Source organism: Macrotis lagotis, chromosome 7 (genome assembly GCF_037893015.1).
Source record: "Macrotis lagotis isolate mMagLag1 chromosome 7, bilby.v1.9.chrom.fasta, whole genome shotgun sequence".
Taxonomy (NCBI): domain Eukaryota; kingdom Metazoa; phylum Chordata; class Mammalia; order Peramelemorphia; family Peramelidae; genus Macrotis; species Macrotis lagotis.
In genome coordinates this window covers 215979634-216002353 of record NC_133664.1, presented here as the reverse complement: position 1 = coordinate 216002353, position 22720 = coordinate 215979634, and the positions used below count along the sequence as shown (strand labels likewise).

Below are 22720 nucleotides of genomic sequence, written 5' to 3'. Positions count from 1 at the left end.
CGGGCCGGGCCCAGGTCCGGGCCCAGGAGGAGGAGGGGGCGGGCCGGGCCCAGGTCCGGGCCCAGGAGGAGGAGGGGGCGGGCCGGGCCCAGGAGCAGGAGGGGGCGGGCCGGGCCCAGGAGGAGGGGCCGGGCCGGGCCCAGGTCCGGGCCCAGGAGGAGGAGGGGTCGGGCCGGGCCCAGGAGGAGGAGGGGGCGGGCCGGGCCCAGGTCCGGGCCCAGGAGGAGGAGGGGGCGGGCCGGGCCCAGGAGGAGGGGCCGGGCCGGGCCCAGGGCCGGGCCCAGGAGGAGGGGGCGGGCCCGCTGCGGGTCAGCTGGGCTGCTGCGGGGCTGCGGAGCTGGGGACTGAGCTCGCCATCCATTTAAACTTTGGGGGGAGGAGAAGAGGGGCGGCCTCTGAAAGAGGGGTGGGTGCATCCCGCTCCCCGCCTCCTCCTCCGCTGGTTTGTCGGCGGCTCCCAGTCAGTCATCCAACATGGCAGGGACGTTTTGGAGGTGAGCCGCGGCCTCCGCCTCCCGCCTCCGCCTGTCCGCCTGTCTCTGCGGCGAGGCCCCCTCCCTCCCTCGGGCCTCAGGGCAGCGGAGGGCTCCGGGGCCAGAGCCGCCCTAATCCACCGCCTCGGGCCCGGGCCGGGCGCGGGGCTCCGGGAGCATGTGGGGGGCCCAGGACGAGAGCTCGGTGAGGGTGGCTGTCAGGTAAGAAGGAGAGGCGGGGTGTCGGGGGGTGCGTGTGATAGGAGAGCGGAGCTGATTGCGTTCTGGGGGTCCGGACCGGCGGCTCCGGCCGCGGCGGGCGGCCCTTTGGACCGGTCACTGATGGAATCACTGGCTGTCTCGCCCCCCTCCCCTCCCCTCCCCCTCCCCTCTCTTCTGTACGTGTCTACACGCGCCCTCTATAATTCCGATTTCTTCTTGGCTTCATAGATTTTGCAGGTGGCCGCCCCGCCCGAGCTGTGGTGTCCGATTTCCCTGGGAGACAATTAGATTTCTCTCTCCTCCCTCCTCCCACCCTCAGTACACACAATGGTCAATTTACTAAATGTTGGCCGCCCTTGGCGACTGCCTGTCCTGCTCGGCTTGTTGTCATCGGCCTCCCTCCTAGGGGACTTGTTGTTTTATTATTATTGACCATCACCCATGCATGAGCCGTGTGAAACAAAAACAACAGCTTACCCAAGGCCTTCTCGACTATTAAATAACTCAAAGTCCTCACATCTTTATGCTGTATTAGGCATTTGAAAAAAAACAGAAGCCTGAGAGATTTTTGTTTTGTGTTTATGTGAACATATTTGTTTGGGCATTCTATTGTGTGGGAACTATTATAATACATATGTAACCGGAGGAAAATTATCATCCCTTCTGTAGTAGAGGAATTAAATAGGTAATCTGGTGAATAAATGCAACATTCTGAGGTTAAAGAGAGTAGTTCCAAAATAATATTTAATGTCACATACCAAGTATGCAGTGTGGACCAGCAAATTCTAAGAGAATGCATAACCTTATTGAATGTTTTCGACTTTATAGCTTAAAATTTCACTTATTATTCTCTGAAACTAAAGCTATGACAGTTGTGTTTTTGGAAAATTGCAACATCATTGTGCAGTGTCTGAAAAATTAATGAAGTTTTCAGGATAGAATAAATGCATTAATTTAGCTAAGTACTCTCTTGGATCCTTTTTTTCTTTAGGAGAAATATAAATCCATTCCCAAGATACCTGATGTGAAATTAAATATATACATATTTTATTTGCATATATACGCATCTTTATCTATCTTTAAGACAAATGTGCTACATCAGAGGTGAAAAGAGTGAATGCCCAGTACAATTTGTATAGTTTCTGAAAACCTAAGAAAATTCTAACTTCAATTATTTGTACACGATAATAGCATTAGTGACTGTTTTTAAGTTGGAAAAACTGTAATTAATCCTCATAACTTTCAGTTTTTATGGTTAAAAATTCTTAACATCATTTTTGAGTTGAGACATGAATATTAGGAAATTTTTGTAGTTCTGATGTACGCAACTTTTATTTCCTCTCTACAGCTGCTTATATAATTACATTCCTTGGTTCTTTGAAGCATAGAATTTAGAACTATATGAGTGAGATCTTAGTTGACTGTAAGGCAACTAGTCCCATTAGACTGGAGGAAGGGGAGCAGGCACCATACAATGAAAAGAACATGGCTTTTGGGTCAGAGGGCTTGACTTTTCTAATCTTGTCTAATGCTTTACCATCTATGTGGGGTGAGTCTTTTAATCTCCTTGGACCCCATATGAAAAACGAGAGCTTAGAATTGATGGCTTCTGATGTTTCTTTCAACTCTAAAATCTATGATCCTGATTGTCAGCCCTACTGTCTAGGTGAAGAAATTAAGACCTGGACAGAGTTTTGTCCAAGATCAATACAGATCTTAAATAATCCAAGGTCATGGAGAGAATTATTCTTTTCTCCTTTTTACTATTACATTTCTTGTATAGAAACATCATTCTTTAGTGAATGGAGAGTGACCTAAGTCACTTAACTTCTTAGCCTCTAAGACTGTAAGTTGAAGAGAAGTGTTAAATTGCAGAGTTTCTCCACCTAGTTGATTCCTGTGCTAATGTAATTACAAGTTTAGTCCCTGTCTCTTAAAATGGAAGGGAGTCAGGCACAGAATAACATGGTCATGGGTAATACTGTTCCACTCTACTGCCTACTGTATTCCTAGACTAAGAAAACAAACACTTTACTTTTAGATCAGTTTGCTATATAAAAACAGGAATTATTTTAAAAGCTAAATTTAAATGCTTTGGGAAGAGACATTGAAAACATTGTTTCCTAGTATCCAAAAATAAACTCTAAAGTCTGGCTTTCAGAACACTTCATAATCTGGTTCCAGCTTTGCTTAATACTACAGCACCTATCCCATACTTCAGCCACTCTAGGCTACTGGCTTTTCGGGGACATGTTCTTTCTTTTACCATACCATTTCTAATACTAAGAGACTACTGCTTCTCTAAATTCACCTTTACATTCTTCAAGGTTTAGGTCAAATGCTGCCTCCTCCATGTAACTTTCCCTTGTTTTCTTCCCTTGTTCATCCTCCAACCACCTTTTCACCTGTTCCCAAGCAAGAAATAATTTTTCCCTTGTGTGAAATATCACACTTTGTTTTGTACTTCTTTCATTTGTCATACTTTGTATTCTAATTATTATTATATTTGTTCCCTACTGTATTATAAATTTCTTTTGGTTAGAGGCTAAATTATTATTCATTTTTGGTCTGTTAATATTTATGTTTTCCTTGAGTAACTGCCTACCATAAAAACCTTGATGAATGGACTCTGTGTGATATGTAGTTTTCTGGAGTGGTTTTTAAAATTTTAAAATTCAAAATTTTGAAATATTCATGATTATAGATTGTTTTTCATAAGGAGATTTGGAACTTTTAAAAAAAATTTTTTTAGGCTATTTGCAAGGCAAATGGGGTTAAAGTAGCTTGCCCAAGGCCACACAGCTAGGTAATTATTAAGTGTCTGAGGATGGATTTGAACTCAGGTACTACTGACTCCAGGGCTGGTGCTTTATCCACTGCTCCACCTAGCCACCCCAATTTGGAACTTTTATATATTCTCTCTCTTCATATTTTCTTATCACACTTTGTCTGGTTGTCTCTTTTGCTCCTGTAAATTCTAATTTGTATCCTTCAAATAGATTGTAAGATTTTTGAAACCATAGACTCTGTCATCTTTGTCTTTGTATCCTCAATATCTAGTATATTTTAATTTAATAATAAACACATATTAATTTTAATAAATATTTATTGAATTAAATTGACAAAAAATATATGCTGAAAGTGACAATGTTATTAACTGAATAAAAACAATTTACTGTAAAAATAAGTATCTTATAAGATAGTAGGGAAAGGGTATGTTATTTCTTTGACAATGGAAACCCCCAGGTCAAGAAAGTTCCTCTGCCATAATATAAATAATTAAAATTTTGGACTTTATTAGGAATTGTGCCCAGTAAACTTCTTGTCCTCAAAGGATTGACTCAGTGAAGTTGACATTATTTTCCCTAAGGATATGACATATTCCATAAAAGATATCAACTCCAAAAATACGTCAGTCTTGAAAAAAAATTAGATGCAGAAGAAATTGCTTTGTTTCCTACTTGGTTCAGGAGTTAATAATATGTATCTTTGAATCTGATTTTGAATTTTGTGCAATGCGGTCATTTTAATTTTAATAAATTATTTACATAACCTATTAGGTTATTAATCTAGTTTTATAAATATGGTTTATTAATCTAAACCTGTAGGATAGATTTAATTTTAATAGTTATTATTCTTTTTTTATGCTTATGATATGATGTATAGGAGTTTTATTTCCCCCATCTTTAAGCTTGTACTACCTGACACCCAAATTTTATGAAGAAAAGTGTAAAAAAGATTGATAAAGTGATTTGAAGCGTGTTTCTTTATTAACCTTTCAGACTAATGTTGGGTTGGCATTGATGGGGAACTTTCAGATAAAATATTTAGTTTCAAAAAACCTGGTGTATTTTTTTTTATCTGGTGCATTTTAACATACCAAATTTATTTTTCCAGAGAAAAATGCCCTTTTGGACATACTTTTTCCAAAAGAAAAAAAAATTGAACTGTTTAGTTTTCTTGTTTAGTTATTTTCATTTGTTTCCAACTCTTTGTCACCATTCCTTTGGGGGTCTTCTTGGCTAGCATACTGCAGTTTGCCTTTTTTCAGTTCATTTTCAGATGAGTAAACTGAGGCAAACCAGGATAGAATGACTTGCTTAGGTTCACACTATTGCTGTTTCTGAGGCCAGATTTGATCTCTGGAAAATGAGTCTTCCTGACTCCAGGATTGGCACTGTGTCACTTCATTTAGTACTTTTTTTTTTTTGAAGAAGTTGAGGTTAAATGATTTCCCCAGGATCATACAGTTTGTAAATGTCAACTGAGTGAGTCTGTCTTTTTTATTCAGCACTTCTTGACTTCAGGGTCAATACTCCATCCACTGTGCCACCTTGCTGCCCCCATTTAGTATTTTTCTTTGAAAGTTTCCATTGGATAGATCCTCTCTGGAGAATCTAGAGGTTGATATGAATTATAGAGAATGGGGTGTGGATTGATGCGTTTGAATCTTTAGCTAATGGAAGGAATACTACATTAATAAGATCATGGTTCCACTGAATATTGAGTTATACTTTGGTAACAAAAGAAAGGACTCTCAAATAGAGATATAAGGACAAAGATTGATCTTAGTGTTATAGGATTTATAGTTGGAAGGAAATCTAGAGATTCTTTTTTTTAGTCTCCAGATTTTCATTTTATTTTTTTTACATATATTAAAGATTTGATTTATTTTGAGTTTTACAATTTTGCCCCCATTCTTACTTCCCTTCCCCCACCCCCCCACAGAAAGCAATTTTGTCAGTCTTTACTTTGTTTCCATGTTGTGCAGTGATCCAAATTGAGTGTGATGAGAGAGAAATCATATCCTTAGGGAAGAAACAAAAAGTATAAGAGATAACAAGATCAGACAATATGATATCTGTTTTTTTCCCCCTAAATTAAAGGGAATAATCCTTGAACTTTGTTCAAACTCCATGATTCTTTATCTGGGTAAGGATGGTATTCTTCACTGCAGATGGCCCCAAATTGTCCCTGATTGTTGCACTGATGGAATGAGTAAGTCCATCAAGGTTGATCATAGCCCTCATGTTGCTGTTAGGGTGTTTTTCTGGTTCTGCTCATCTCGCTTAGCATCAGTTCATGCAAAGGATGATGCAAAAAAGCCTCCAGGCTTCCCTGAATTGCCATCCCTCCTGGTTTCTAATGGAACAATAGTGTTCCATGACATATATATGTATATATACATATATATGTGTGTACACACACACACACACACACACACACATATATATCATGGTTTGCTAAGCCATTCCCCAATTGAAGGGCATTTACTTGATTTCCAATTCTTTGCCACCACAAACAGAGCTGCTATGAATATTTTGTACAAGTGATGTTTTTACCCTTTTTCAATCATTTCTTCAGAGTATACACCACAGTAGTGGTATTATGGAATCAAAGGGTATGCACATTTTTGTTGCCCTTTGGGCATAGTCCAAATTTCTCTCCAGAAAGGTTGGATGAGTTCACAGTTCCACCAACAATGTAATAGTGTTCCAGATTTCCCACAACCCTTCCCACAATGATCATTATCCTTACTCCTCATATTGGCCAGTCTGAGAGGAGTGAGGTGGTACCTCAGAGAAGCTTTAATTTGCATTTCTCTAATAAATAATGATTTAGAGCAATTTTTCATATGACTATGGTTTGCTTTGATTTCCTCATCTATAAATTGCCTTTACATATCCTTTGACCATTTGTCAATTGGGGAATGGCTTTTTAAAAAAAAATAAGACTGAGTTCTCTGTATATTTTAGAAATGAGTCCTTTGTCAGAATCATTAGTTGTAAAGATTGTTTCCCAGTTTACATTTCTTTTGATCTTGGTTACAGTGGTTTTATCTGTGCAAAAGCTTTTTAATTTAATGTAATTGAAATCATCTAGTTTGTTTTTGGTGTTCTCCATCTCTTCCTTAGTCATAAACTGTTTCCCTTTCCATAGATCTGACAGGTAAAATAGTCTTGATCTTCTAATTTGCTTATAGTATTGTTTTTTTATGTCTAAATCCTGTATCCATTTGGATCTTATCTTGGTAAAGGGTGTGAGGTGTTGGTCTAATTTAAGTTTCTTCCATGTTAACTTTCAATTTTCCCAGCAGTTTTTATCAAAGAGAGAGTTTTTATCCCAATAGCTGAACTCTTTGGGTTTATCAAACAGCAGATTACTATAATCATTTCCTGCTTTTGCACCTTGTGTATTCCACTGGTCCGCCACTCTATTTCTTAGCCAATACCAAGCAGTTTTGATGACTGATGCTTTATAATACAATTTTAGATCAGGTAGGGTTAAGCCCCCTTTTGCACTTTTTTTCATTAAATCCCTGGAAATTCCTTACTTTTTATTTCTCCATATGAATTTACTTACAACTTTTTCTAATTCAAAGTAATTTTTTGGAATTTTGATTAGTAGGGCAGTAAACAGATAGTTCAGTTTTGGTAGAATTGTCATTTTTATTATATTAGCTCTATCTATCCATGGATAGTTGTTATTTATCCAGTTATTTAAATCTAATTTAAATTGTGTGAGAAGTATTTTATAATTGTTTTCAACAAATTTCTGAGTCTGTCTTGGCAAATAGACTCCCAGGTATTTTATATTGTCTGAGGTTACTTTGGATGGGATTTCTCTTTCTAGCTCTTCCTGTGGTATCTTGCTAGAGATATATAGAAAAGTTGAGGATTTATGAGGGTTTATTTTATATATTGTAAGGTTGCTAAAATTGCTAATCGTTTCCAGTAGATTTCTGGATGATTTCTTGGGATTCTCTAGGTAGACCATCGTGTCATCTGCAAAGAGTGAGAGATTTGTCTCTTCCTTCCTAATTCTAATTCCTACAATTTCTTTTTCTTCTCTAATTGCTGAAGCTAACATTTCTAATATGATATTGAATAGTAGTGGTGATAATGGGCACCTTTGTTTCACCCCTGCTCTTATTGGGAATGCCTCTAGCCTTTCCCCATTGAATATAATACTTGTTGATGGTTTCAGATAGAAATCTAGAGATTCTAATTCAGCAAACTATAGTTTTCTTTTAAGTAAATAAAAAAATGCAGTTAACACATTCAAAAGTAAATCTGATTTGGTTTAAGGAAATCTGGTATTATGTAAGGCCCTCACTTATTAGATATGTGATTTTAGAGAAATTACTTTCAACCTCAGTTTCTTCATATGTGAAATTGCAATAATAATAATACCTGAATTTCAGATTTCATTTTTTGGTTGTGCAGATCAAATGAGTTTATATTTGTAAATTGATGTAGAACATAAGAGCACTGGGCCTAGAGTCAGGAAGATCTGAGTTCAGATTTGACCTTAGACTCTTAATAGTGTGTTTGACTCTGGGCCAGTCATATAATCCGTATTTGCTTCAGTTCCTCAGCAGTAAAATGGGGGCACACTGGAGGAGGAAATAATAAACCTGCAATTAAGGAGTACTAACTAGATGTTAGCATCATAAAAGGATTCTTATTTTACTAAAGGATATGCTTGGTTTTCTTCTTTTTAGACACCTCCCTTTGGCATTTTAGTTTAGGTTTTTTTTTTTTTAACATATCATTTGACTTAATGTTCAAGTGGGAAAGGGAAAACAAATTTGAAATGTTTGGAGATCCAGTTGAAAATGATTTTAAAAATGAATTATAAGAATATGGGAAAATTTTGAGTTCTGCAGTATTGGTTTATATATAGTTTTCAGATATAGCTAAAATATTTCTTTAATGTTTTCGTACTTTTTCTTTCTTGCATGTTAATTGGTAGAAATTTTGGGGGCCTAATTATAGTGAAGGAAAAGATGCACCCGAAATTCCAGTTCAGTGAAGTCTGAAAGTGTTTTTGGCAGTTAAACCAACAAGTAGGTAGTCCTTCATAACTTACCCTATTCTTTCCACTTTCCCAGAAAGAAATTGTGCTAATTTTTCACAAACAGCTATGTAGCTCCTTTCTGTGACAATGACTATAAATGTTTATTGGTCATACTATTTTCTGTCAAAATTAGACATGCCATTTTGTCATATGAGCTTCAGAGTAAGGTAAGATATGCTACTTACTCTGACTATGCGTGCTTGAAAATATGGAGCATATAAAGAGAAGTTTTATATAGCAAAAAACCATTTTATTCATTTAAAAATTATTCATATTTCTTGCTCAAAGGAGAATTTGAATTTGGAATAAAGAAAGAATAATCATGATAATAGCTACCACCTATAATATTATAGGTATTTTGCATTCAATATTTTAAATATTTCATATGAGGAATATCTGGGTGTTTGGGTTCCACAAGAATGTGAAGGGAGATTGGTAGTTTACATTTCAAAGATTAGGGTCTGCCTATATTGTTACCAATGGGCAGGTACTGAGTTAAGATAAAAGATTTAGCCTTCATTTGATCAAAAATTTCCCCACCTATTTTTAATTTAACCTAGTCTTGACCTTCTCCTTTGTGCATGCTCAAGGAGATCTAGCTGTTCTTGCTCATTAGTATAATGAACAGGGAGGGGAAATGTTTAGAAACCAATGTATCAATTAGATTTGTGTCCTCAGCCCAGTTGGTAGGAACAAAGCCTTTCAAAGTGCATAAAAGACCTTGCATTTTGGTATTTCCCCACCCCACCATGAGAGAGGTTTGCCATATTGTTAAGATATAATAACTATAAAAATAGTAGATAAATATAAGATAAAAATAAGATATAATAAATACAAATAAGATATATTTAAAACCATTTTAATCACGCTGGACTAAGTTGTCTCAAGCTATTTATAACCTTCATAAATATTATCTAATTTATTCTTCCCAACAATACTGAGAGGTTTATTTATTTATCAACTTTACAGTTGATAAAACTGAGACAATGAGGGGTAAAGTGATTTGCCCAGAGTCATGTGAAATTTGAACTCAGATCTTCCTTGCTATAGGTACAGTACTCTAAATCTTGAGCCACCTAGCTGTCTTAGTTTTTCCTGTGAATGATGTCCTAATGAATCTTTAAAAAATTAGATCTCAACTTCAAGGTAAGCAATGAGGTAGTTCAGTGGATAGTGTGCTGGTCCTGAAGTCAGTAAATCAGGAAGATTCTTTTTTCTTAATTCAGATTTGGCAAGTCATTTAACTCTGTCTGCCTTAGTTCCTCATCTGTAGAATGATCTGGAGAAGGAAATTGCAAACTACTCCAGTATCTCTACCCAGATGGGATCTTGGAGAGTTGGACATGACTGGAATAACTGAACAACAACTGCAATTTAAAATACTAACATGTTTTGAGGTTCATGTAGTCATTATTTTGTCCTTTTATCAATATATTTTAGTTATTGAAGCTCTGAAACAGAACTCCTTATCTTCCTCCAATTTCCACTTGCCACAAAACTTCTCCTATTTCTTTGCTAACTATCTCTAACTATTCCTAACTCAGGTGTCATATTTGACAATTCTCTCACCCCCCATCCCCCATCCCTGCTAAATCTTGTCAGTTCAGCCCACCCATCTTTCATGCCTACTGCCTTTTCTCCGTCTGACATTACCATCACGCTGGTATAAGTCCTCATCACCTCAGGCTTCAACTGCTGCAATCATGTTTTCCTAGTCCATGCCATCTTCCACTTGGCTATCAAGGTGATATTCCTAAAGTACAAGTCTTAAAATGTCAACCCCTTACTTACTAAATTCCAGTGACTTCCTAATATCTCCAGGATCAGATATGAAATCCTCTGTTTGGCTTTTGAAGCTCTTCATAATAGCCTTGTACCTTTCTCCTCTCTTCTTCCTCCTTCCCATCCCACCATAAGCAGCAATTGAGAGGGGCAACAATAACTACTTTTATTCATCTTTTTTTCCTGTATAATCAGAGCCTACAACCAGGTCTTATATATAATAGTTGGTTAAGAAAATTATTTGTTGAATAAGTTTCATAATACTATAGTGCTGTTAAGTTTACAAAATGGGTGGGTGGGGGAAGGGGAGACAGAAACAGAATAAGAAGGGTTTTTTGTGTGTTTTTTTTTTTGCAAGGCAATGGGGTTAAGTGACTTGCCCAAGATCACATAGCTAGGTAATTATTATGTGTTTTGAGGCTGGATTTGAACTCAGATCCTCCTGACTCCAGGGCCAGTGCTTTAACCATTGTGCCCCATAGCTGCTCCTCTAAGAGGTTTTTAAAACACTCTTTCAGACAGGGTGCTAAGAGCTTTACAAAGAAGAAATTGAGTTTGATAGAAGTTAACAGTTCCCCAGAAGCTCATAGTAAGTAAATATCTTCAGGTCTTCCTGACTTCAGGAAGCACTTTATTCATTGTTGTCACCTCACAGACCCCAGAAGATAAAAGGTCCAACTATTAACTTTTTTTTAAAGATGTGGAAACTCAGGCTGAAAAGTATAAGTATCTGAGTCAGAATTTGTACTTAGATCTCATTAAAAATTCACTATATATTCTATCAAATGATATTATCTTAGTTATATGACTTTAGGTAATGGTGGTAACAATAGTAGTAATGATACTGATAATAGCACTTATATCCTGCTATATGATTTGCAAAGCACTTTACTTATTCTGTCATTATCCTTTCTTAGTTTTAAATTCCTCCTTTATCAGATAAGAGACTAGCTATTAACTCAGGTTTCTGCTGGTCCTTACTAGTTCCTACTTGTTCCTTTTCTTATTCTCTTTTCTCATTGAAAACTGATCCAGTTCTCCTCTTGCTCTGGCTATTGCGAAACTTTGTGAATGCTGTGTAGTGTCAGCATCTCACTATGACTATATCTAAATTGCCAAGAAAGGCACAGGATGATAAAGGCAATAGTGTGACCTGTGATGATGTCTTCATATGTTGTGAGAGAAAACAGTATTTTGGGGTGTTTCTTTTAATTATTATACAGCTGTACTTTAGTTCCTCTCCCAATAAGAAGATGTGAAGGTATGTCAAAGACTGCTTTACATTTTGGATATTCTGGTTCTGGGAATAGATTCTATGAAATGTGAACTACTGCTAGATATTCTGGGTTTGGCAACTGTAGGGTTTGAGAAGAGGGAGTTTATGACCTCTTTCCTCTTGTTTTGTGTAATTAGCCATCTCTTTTGGTACTCATTTTTTCTTATTTCCTGTACCTGTACTTGGGTAACATTTTGTTCTTCCGTGTTAGTTAACATATTAGGAGGAAGGGAAAGGAGAAGATGCTTTTGGTTGAGCCATTCCTAAAAATAAAATTAACAATAATGGACCTAGGTACAATGTATCTAAAACATTTGTATCTAAAACATGATCAACCACTGGGATCTAGATCCAGATATCCTAAGAGTTACAAGCATAAGTTGGAAGCATAGTTTACCAGGTTATATCAACACAACCCAAACACTTCTGAATCTGCACAGGACTCTGTAAGCATTTCTTTTACATGTTAGATCAAGACTGAGACACTTTTAATATTGAAACACGATGAAGTGTGCAGAATCAAAAGTATATTCAGTGCCAAATTTCAGAAAATTTGAATCTAGAATTAAAATTTAAATTAGGGTGAAAAATTGCTACCACAATAGATACCAACTCCATTCAGTCTATAAACCTGAGAAATATATAGAATCTCCCTAGAGAACATCAGTGAATGATAGTTTCCCTTTCTAATGATTCTGATATACTCTGAATTTGGGCTTTTTTTTTTTTTTTTAGGTTTTTGCAAGGCAATGGGGTTAAGTGGCTTGCCCAAGGCCACACAGGTAATAGTGTCTGAGGCCAGATTTGAACTCAGGTACTCTTGACTTCAGGGCCGGTGCTCTATCCACTGCGCCACCTAGCCACCCTCTGGGCATTTTTTTAATTTTTTAATTTTTTAATTTTTTTAATTTTTATTAAAGATATTATTTGAGTTTTATAGTTTTCCCCCAATCTTGCTTCCCTCCCCCCCACCCCCACAGATAGCACTCCGTTAGTCTTTACTTTGTTTCCATGTTGTACCTCGATCCAAATTGGGTGTGATGAGAGAGAAATCATATCCTTAAAGAGAACAGAATTCTCAGAGGTAACCAGATCAAACCATAAGACATCTGGGTTTTTTTTTTTTCCGAATTAAAGGGAATAGTCCTTGTACTTTGTTCAAACTCCACAGCTCCTTATCTGGATACAGATGGTACTCTCCTTTGCAGACAGCCAAAAATTGTTCCCAATTGTTGTGCTGATGGAATGAGCAAGTCCTTCAAGGTTGAACATCACTCCCATGTTGCTGTTAGGGTGTACAGTGTTTTTCTGGTTCTGCTCATCTCACTCAGCATCAGTTCATGCAAATCCCTCCAGGTTTCTCTGAAATCCCGTCCCTCCTAATTTCTAATAGAACAATAATATTCCATGACATACATATACCACAGCTTGCTAAACCATTCCCCAATTGAAGGACATTTACTGGATTTCCAATTCTTTGCCACCACAAACAGGGCTACTATAAATATTTTTGTACAAGAAATGTTTTTACCCTTTTTCCTCATCTCTTCAGAGTATAGACCCAGTAGTGGTATTGCTGGGTCAAAGGGTATGCACATTTTTGTTGCCCTTTGTTGCATAGTTCCAAATAGCTCTCCAGAAGGATTGGATGAGTTCACAGCTCCACCAACAGTGTAATAGTGTCCCAGATTTCCCACATCCCTTCCAACAATGATCATTATCCTTCCTGGTCATACTGGCCAATCTGAGAGGTGTGAGGTGGTACCTCAACGAAGCTTCAATTTGCATTTCTCTAATAATGATTTAGAGCATTTTTTCATATGGCTATGGGTTTCTTTGATCTCCTCATCTGTAAATTGCCTTTGCATATCCTTTGACCATTTGTCAATTGGGGAGTGGCTTTTTGTTTTAAAAATATGACTCAGTTCTCTGTATATTTTAGAAATGAGTCCTCTGTCAGAATCATTAGTTGTAAAGATTGTTTCCCAATTTACTACTTTTCTTTTGATTTTGATTGCATTGGTTTTACCTGTGCAAAAACTTTTTAATTTAATGTAATCGAAATCATCTAATTGGTTTTTTGTGATGTTCTCCAACTCTTCCTTAGTCATAAACTGTTCCCCTTTCCATAGATCTGACAGGTAGACTAGTCCTTGATCTTCTAATTTGCTTATAGTATTGTTTTTTATGTCTATGTCCTGTAACCATTTGGATCTTATCTTGGTAAAGGGTGTGAGGTGTTGGTCTAATCTAAGTTTCTTCCATACTAACTTCCAATTATCCCAGCAGTTTTTATCAAAGAGGGAGTTTTTATCCTGGTGGCCTGACTCTTTGGGTTTATCAAACAGCAGATTACTATAACCCTCTCCTGCTTTTATACCTAGTCTATTCCACTGGTCCACCACTCTATTTCTTAGCCAATACCAAATAGTTTTGATGATTGATGCTTTATAATATAATTTTAGATCGGGTAGTGCTAAGCCACCTTCGTTTGCATTTTTTTCATTAAGCTCCTGGCAATTCTTGACTTTTTATTTCTCCATATGAATTTACTTACAATTTTTTCTAGCTCATTAAAGTAATTTTTTGGAATTTTGATTGGTAGGGCACTAAACAGATAGTTTAGTTTTGGTAGAATTGTCATTTTTATTATATTAGCTCTCCCTATCCATGAGCAGTTGATATTTGCCCAGTTATTTAAATCTGATTTAATTTGTGTGAGAAGTGTTTTATAATTGTTTTCAAAAAGATTCTGAGTCTGTCTTGGCAAATAGACTCCTAAGTATTTTATACTGTCTGAGGTTGCTTTGAATGGAATTTCTCTTTCTAGCTCTTTCTGCCGTTTCTTGCTAGACATATATAGGAAAGTTGAGGATTTATGGGGGTTTATTTTATAACCTGCAACTTTGCTAAAATTGCTAATTGTTTCCAGTAGTTTTTTAGATGATTTCTTGGGATTCTTTAGGTAGACCATCATGTCATCTGTGAATAGTGAGAGTTTTATCTCTTCCTTCCCAATTCTAATTCCTTTAATTTCTTTTTCTTCTCTAATTGCTGATGCTAACATTTCTAATACAATATTGAATAGTAGTGGTGATAATGGGCACCCCTGTTTAACCCCTGATCTTATTGGGAATGCCTCTAGCCTCTCCCCATTGAGTATAATGCTTGTTGATGGTTTCAGATAGATACTGCTAATTATTTTAAGGAACAGTCCATTTATTCCTACACTCTTTAGTGTTTTTAATAGCAATGGATGCTGTATTTTGTCAAAAGCTTTTTCACCATCTATTGATATGATGATATGGTTTCTGATAGGTTTGTTATTGATATAATTGAGTATACTAACAGTTTTCCTAATATTGAACCAACCCTGCATTCCTGGAATAAATCCTACTTGTTTCATAGAAAGAGTTAGGCAGAGTTCCATCTTTCCCTATTTTTCCAAAGAGTTTATATAGGATTGGAACCAATTGTTCCTTAAATGTTTGGTAGAATTCACTTGTGAATCCATCAGGCCCTGGAGATTTTTTTTAGGGAGTTCAGTAATGGCTTGTTGAATTTCTTTTTCTGAGATTGGGTTGTTTAGGTATTTAATCTCCCCCCAAAACAATATCGATAAAAAATGTGCTTGAGTCTTTGTTCCAACACCTCCAGCTCTGTCTTGGGTGGATCACATTCTTTATGCTAAGTCCATCACAAAAGCTACTTCCATATTTTTCCACTATTGCCACTGCTGATCACAACTCTCTCCATTCGTACTTCCCCTTCCCCACTAACATATACTATGTTTTCTCTCTCCTTTCACTCTGTCCCTCTTCTTAAATGTGCTGTAGGGTAGTTGAGTGGTGCAGCAGACAGATCCCGCCCTGGCACCAAGAGGCCCTAAGCCCACCTACCACTCCTAAGGCCCAGCATCCACCTGGACCTGTATTCCCAGACAGGTCCCAGCCCCTTGCCAGAAGTAAAAAAGAAAATGTGTTATATTTGACCACTCTCACCTCATAGTCCACCCTCTCCACTATCACCCACATTTCCCCCATTCCCCTTCTCTCCTTCTTACTCTAGATGTCTATACCCCATTGAGTATATATGCTGTTTCCTCTCCTAGCCACCTCTGATGAGAGCAAAGGTTCCCCTTATTCCCCTTCCCCTTCCCCCCTTCCTTATCATTGCAGTAGCTCATTGTAATAAAAAAACTTATATGAAATATCTTAGCCTATTCCACCTCTCCTTTCTCTTACTCCCATTATATTTCCCTTTTAGCCATTGACTCTACTTTTACAGTATATTATATCTTCAAATTCAGCTCTCTCCTGTGCTTCATCTATGAAAGCTCCTCCTACCTTCTCTATTAAATGAGAAGGTTCAGATGAGTATTATCAGTATCATTTTTCTATATAGGGAATACATGTAGTTCATCATCATTAAGTCCCTCATATTTTCCCCTTCTCCTCCACTCTCTATGTTACATCTGAGTCCTGTATTTGAAGATCAAATTTTCTGTTCAGTTCTGGCCATTTCAACAGGAACATTTGAAATTCCCCTGGTTAATTGAAAGTCCATCTTTTTTCCCTGGAAGAGGATGTTCAGTTTTGCTGGGTAGTTGATTCTCGATTGCATTTCAAGCTCTTGCTTTCTGGAATATTATATTCCAAGCCCTAAGAGCCTTTAATGTAGTTGCTGTTAAGTCCTGTGTGACCCTGACTGCAGCTCCATGATATTTGAATTGTGTCCTTCTGGCTGCTTGTAATATTTTCTCTTTGACTTGGGAGTTCTGGAACTTGGCTACAATATTTTTGAGGTTTTTTTGGGGGGATCTCTTTCTGGGGGAGCTCAGTGGATTCTCTCCATTTCTATTTTGCCCTCTGCTTCTAGGATATCAGGGCAATTTTCCTGTACGAATTCTTTAAAAAGGATGTCAAGGCACTTTTCCTGAATCATGACTTTCAGATATTCCAATAATTTTAAAATTATCTTTCTTGAATCTGTTTTCCAGATCAGTTATTTTTTCAATGAAATATTCTCATTTTCTTCTAATTTTTCATTCTTTTGGTTTTGAAGTATTGTGTCTTGATTTCTTGTAAAGTCAGCAGCTTCCTTAGCTGTCTTATAAGGCTATAGCTTTTTCTGGATTCCATTTGAAAGAGGAAGACCTGTGACTATCTTGGTAGATGGAGACCATTAAAATGTACCTAGCTGGGTAATGTGAATGCTACAAAACCTGAGGAGTCCATAGGCTTCCTTCTTAGATTTTGGGTAAGTGAGTGTCAGTAGTTTATTTTGGATTTTGCCTGGAGTATTGTGGGTTTTTCCCTGCACATTGTAGTTCCCCAAATTTGGCTAAGTAGTTTGGATTTTCTTAGGATTGTTTTTTTAGCCTTTGTTCTTTTTATGTGCACCATTTGATCTAGGACCTTTGCTCCTCTAACATCATCTGACCACATAATCAGTGTAGTGGTATACATCAATACCCATTGGAAGGGACAGCACTTTCAGGTCTCTGGTGCCCCCCCCCCCCCCATTTTACATCAGTATGAGGAAGCTGGAGTAGCTCTGGACTCTGTCCAAGGTGCATGCAAACTGTTTCTTGTTTTGTTTTGTTTTTTAGTTTTTTTCAAGGAAAATGGGGTTAAATGGCTTGCCCAAGGCCATACAGCTAGGTAATTATTAAGTGTCTGAGACTAGATTTGAACCAAGGTACTCCTGACTCTAGGGCCGGTGCTTTATCCACTGCACCACCTTGCTGCTCATAAACTGTTTTTTAATAGACTCAGTAGGAAAAGATCAGAAATTTTAGAAATTTCTTTTAGTGTTGAGAGCAATATGCAAGGGACATGACATAAATGCTTTTCAATTAGTAAAAACAAAATTTTGAAATAAAAAATCATCCATAATAAATATTAGTTTTGTCTCTTTTTTTTCCAGTTGCCTAACTTAGCAGCTTTTATAGACCTATAATTATAGCAACATGCAACTTCAAAATGGCAGCCCATAGCAATATTCAGCTTCAAAATTCACCTTAGAGCAAGAAACTAGTCTCCCTCCCTTCTTTTAAAAATTTGTTTTTTTCAAGCCAGTGGGGTTAAGTGACTTGCCCAAGGTCACACAGCTAGGTAATTAGTAAGTTTCTGAGGCCAGTATCACAGCCGGGGGCCTGGGGCAAGCCAGCAGTCTATGCTGCACACACCCAGACCCTACTCTAGTGGTCCCACCCCCAGAACAGGCCAATGGCAAGTCCTTGACCTCTCACTCTCCAGGAGTGGTCAACAGGGAGACTTCTACCCTGAGGCTACCAACATCAAGACCATAGCCCCTGACTCACCAGGAGATCCTGTTTCCATGGAAACCCCATGTCCTTGGGATAAACCAAAACCAGGGCCAGCAACCAGCAACAAAACCCCATGCTTAGGGTTGGCCAATAGGAAGACCTGTATCCTATCACTCCCAGCTTTCAGCCCCCCCCCCCCCCAAGCCAGAAGGGAAGCAAATAGGCCCTGAAGCCCAGAAAGACCTTATGTTCTAGCACATAAAGTTTGAATAGTGTAGGACCAGAACCTAGTTCTCACATGAAAACACCCAGTCACAAATTGGACAGAAAAAAATTAACAAAAACAACAACAAAAAAGAACTTGACTACATAAAGTTACTATGGTGACAGGGAGGAGCATCAAGGTATAAACACTGTTGTCTTCTTTTAAGAACTTTAAAATGATTTTAAAATGCAAATTAGAGAATAGAAGAAAAATTTTGCAAAGAAATAAGAATAAAATGAGAATCGTGGAAAAAAAGTCAGCATGGAAAAAGAACTGTAAAATGCTCATTGAAGAAAATAATTCCTGGGGTAACTAGGTGGCACAGTGGATAGAGCACCAGCCCTAGAGTCAGGAGTATCTGAGTTCAAATCCAGCCTCAGGCACTTACTAATTACCTAGCTGTGTGGCCTTGGGCAAGCCACTTAACCCTATTTGCCTTGCAAAAACTTAAAAAGAAAAAGAAAAAAGAGAAAATTCCTTAAAAATTAGATGGAAGCTAATAAATAATTCTATAAGTCTTTAGGATAGAATAAGACAAAATTAAAAAAAAAACAAAGAAAATGTGAAATTTCTTTTTGGAGAAATAACTGTCCCAGAAAATCAATCTTAAGTATTATTGGACTACTAGAAGGCCATATCAAGTTGGAAGTTCTCCTCAAGACTACTCTAAATTATGACTCTAACCAAATTCTAGAGTGGTGGAACCCACAGAAAGACTGCGTGAAACAATTTTCTGGAAGGATCTATTCTACTGGGATTGGAAAGAGCTGTAGCACAGTCCAGGCCATGCTGGTTGCTGGAGGAAACTGGCTCCAGTCATCCGGGAACAGCCCTGCTGGGTGCCTGGGTCCCTGGCGGGGGGAGGGCACTGTGGTCAGTGGCAGCAGGGGCAGTTTTGTAATGTGGTAGTCTAAAAGGCAAAGAAGTTAAGATTACTACAACTAAGAATCAACTCTTTCATGGTGAAAATGAATATCTAATGAAATAGAGGACTTTCTCATTCCTATTAAAGACTAGAGCTACATAAAAATTTGATCTTCAAATTCAAGACTCAAGAAGTGAGAAAAAGAAAACATGAGATCCAATAAGGTTAAAGTGTTTATATTTCTATAAGATAAAATAATATTATAACTCAATTTTATTACTATTAGGGCAATTAGAAGAATACTAGACAGAGGTGTGGCTATAAGGTGGCTTTGAGAGTATGATAACCCTCCCCAAAAAAACCCAAAATAAATGGGTGAGAAAGAAGTTTGCATTAGAAGAAGGAAGTGGGGGGGGGGGGGAGATAGAATGGGTAAATTATTTCACATAAAATAATTTTTATAATAGAGGGAAGATAGGGGACTGGTGTTGGGCAAAGCTTAAATCTTAATAGAATTGACTCAGAGAGGAAATAACATTCATGCTTAGGTGAATATAGGAATCTATCTTAACCTATAAAGAGATAAAAGGGAATGGGAATAATAGAAAGGGGGAACTGAGAAAAGGGAGGGTGGATTGGGAGAGGTAGTGATCAGAAATAAAACACTTGTGAGCATGGAAGGAAATACACAGTTTAATAGCTATAAATGTGAAAGGAATGAACTCATCCATTACATGGAAATGGATAGCACAATGGATTAAAAATTAGACTCCTTTAGTATGTTGTTTACAAGAAATATCTAAAAACAGAGAAATACATGGAGTATAGAGGTAAGGGAGTGGAGCAGAATTTATTGCTGAAATAAAAAAAGAAGGGGTGGCAACAAAGATCTCAGACAAAGCAAAAGCAAAAATAGATCTAATTAAAAGAGATAAGGAACAAAATCATTATCTGGCTGAAAGGTACCACAGACAGTGAAATAATATCGATACTAAACATATTATGCACCCAATGGTACCAAATGCCATCTAATTTTTGAAGAACAACTGAATCAGTTAAAAGAAAAATTAGACAGTAAACCCATACTAATGGGGAAGCCTCAACTTTCCCCTCTTATAAGTAGATGAATCTAACAAAAAGTAAATAAGAAAGAAGTTAAAGAGATGAATAGAATTTTAGAAAAATTAGATATAATAGTAGAAAAGAACATACTTTTTTACCCAGCAGTTCTTGGCATCTACTCAAAAATTGGCCATGTATTAGAATGTACAAATCTCACAACCAAATGCAGAAAAGCAGAAATAGTAGATGCATTCTTTTCAGATCGTATTACAAAATAATTACATTCAATAATGGGTAATGAAAAGATAGATTAAAAATTTAACAGAATCTAAATAATCTAATCCTAAAAATAAGTGAATCAAAGAACAAATAATAGTAGAGACAGTATACAAAAATTTATAGGATGTAGCCAAAGCAATATCTTGGGGAAAATATATATCTCTAGTTGCTTACATTAATAAAATAGAGGGAAAAGTAGATCAGTGAATTGGGTGTACAATTAAAAAAAAGCTAGAAGAACAGATCAAAAATCCATAATTAGGGGTGGCTAGGTGGCGCAGTGGCTAGAGCACCAGCCCTGAGTTCAAATCTAGCCTCAGACACTTAATAATTACCTAGCTGTGTGACCTTGGGCAAGCCATTTAACCCCATTTGCCTTGCAAAAACTTAAGAAAAAACAATTTACAAATCCATAATTAAACTCCAAATTGAAAATTCTGAAAATCAAAGGAGATATTAATAAAATTTGAAAACAAGAAAACTATTAAATTAATAAATAAAATCAGAAGCTCTTATGAGAAAGCCAACAAAATAAAAAAGCCATTGGTTAATTTGATTTACAAAAGGAAAGAGGAAAACCAAATCACTAGTATCAAATTGAAAGGAGTGAATTTACCACCAGTGAAGAGGAAATTAAGACAATTGTTAGGATCTACTTTGCCAAATTATATGCCAGTAATTTGACAATCTAAATGAAATGGAAGAATATCTATAAAAATATAAATTACCCAGATTAACAGAAAAAGAAATAGAATATTTAATTAATCTCATTTTGGAAAAAAGAAACTGAATAAACCATCAATGAACTTTCTAAAAAAAAATTTTTAGGGCCAAATGGATTCATAAGTGAAGTCAGCCAAATCTCTGAAGAGCAATTAATCCCAGTGCTTCATAGATTATTTGAAAAAATAAGTGAAGAAGGAATTTCTTTTATGACACAGATTTGGTGCTGATACCTAAAAGTGGGAGAGCCAAAACAGAAAGAAATTTACAGACCAATTTCCTCTCATGAGTGTTGATGCAAAAAATTTAAATATTAGCAAAGACAATTCAGCAGTATATAGAAATCGTATTATTTCAGTGGAGGCAGAAAAAAAGCCTTTCACAAAATATAATGCTCATTCCTTTTAAAAACACGGGGTGGGGGGTGGCTAGGCAGTGGATAGAGCACCAGCCCAGGAGTCAGGAGTACCTGAGTTAAAATCCAGTCTCAGGCACTTAATAATTACCTAGCTGTGTGGCCTTGGGCAAACCATTTAACCCCATTGCCTTGCTAAAACCTAAAAAAAACCCCAAAACAACAAAGCACCAGAGAGCATAGGAATAAATGGAGCTGACCTTAAATGCCAGCATTATCTGTGAATGGAATATTCCCAATTAATTCAGGGTTAATATTCCTAGTGAAGTCCTCTCAGGGTTAAGAAATATTAAAGAAAGAACAAATTATCATTCCTAAAGTATTTGTATGATAAGCCTCTTGATTGATGATAAGACTATTTTTACTGACTAGGAAGATAGTTAGAAGACCTTGCATACTCATATTATTTCATTTAGATAGACATATAAGGCCATTATAAGTCTTTTTGATGTTCTCACCATCAGTATGGTGAGGTAATATTTTATGAAAACTTTTCATTCTTTTCTTTGCTGCTGGGATAGATTTTCGTGAGTAGAGTGTAACTGAGGACTAACCAATGAGTCGTCAGAGAGGGAGGTTATAGAGGAGGAGTGGATCATGTTATACCATATAATATTGCTTGACTGTCAATTTGTCTCAGATCCTTGATCTTCACTACCTTTATGAGACTTGGAGTGTGCCCTTCTCTCAAGAAAAGCCAAAATAAACTTTTTTCCCCTTTTTTGCTTAGAGAAGTTTCTCAATATTTTTTAAGTGGATTTTTATCCCACACATCTATAATGGGGATAAGTTAGAAGCCTTCCCAATATAATTGGAGTACAAAGAAGTAAGTCCATTATCACCACTATTATTCAACTAGAAATGTTGGCTTTAGCAATAAGAGAAGAACAAATTGAACTAATTAGAAGGAAAAAAAAATTATTCTTTGGATGATATGATGTTATACTTAGAGAAACTTAGAAAATATACTAAAAATATTTGAACTTATTAACAGCTTTAGCAAAGTTGCAGGATACAAAGTAATCCCACATAAATCCATTGGCATTTTCATATATGCCCAAGAAAGCCCAGCAACTAGAAATAGAAAGATAAATTCCTTTTAAAATACCTCTAGACAGTTTAAAATAGACAAACCCAAGAACACAACTATAAAACATTTAGTAGTCTGAACCAATATAATAAAAAATGACAATTCTACCTAAATTAATCTATTTATGCCATACCAAT

The 22720-nt window shown here is 36.9% G+C and overlaps 1 protein-coding gene across 11 annotated transcripts in view; it reads left to right on the top strand.

Moving 5' to 3' along the window:
* The first annotated feature begins 344 nt into the window (after positions 1-344).
* Positions 345-22720, top strand: part of KIF21A (kinesin family member 21A) — a 150425-nt gene continuing 128049 nt past the window's right edge. For 4 of the 11 annotated variants that reach the window (XM_074194846.1, XM_074194851.1, XM_074194844.1 and 1 more), the window contains exon 1: positions 347-695. In XM_074194846.1, coding sequence (XP_074050947.1) covers positions 652-695 — 44 coding nt within the window. In that variant the 5' untranslated portion in view covers positions 347-651. Of the gene's footprint in view, positions 696-22720 lie in introns of all 11 variants that reach the window. The other 7 variants (XM_074194847.1, XM_074194852.1, XM_074194850.1 and 4 more) reach the window with 4 other exon arrangements.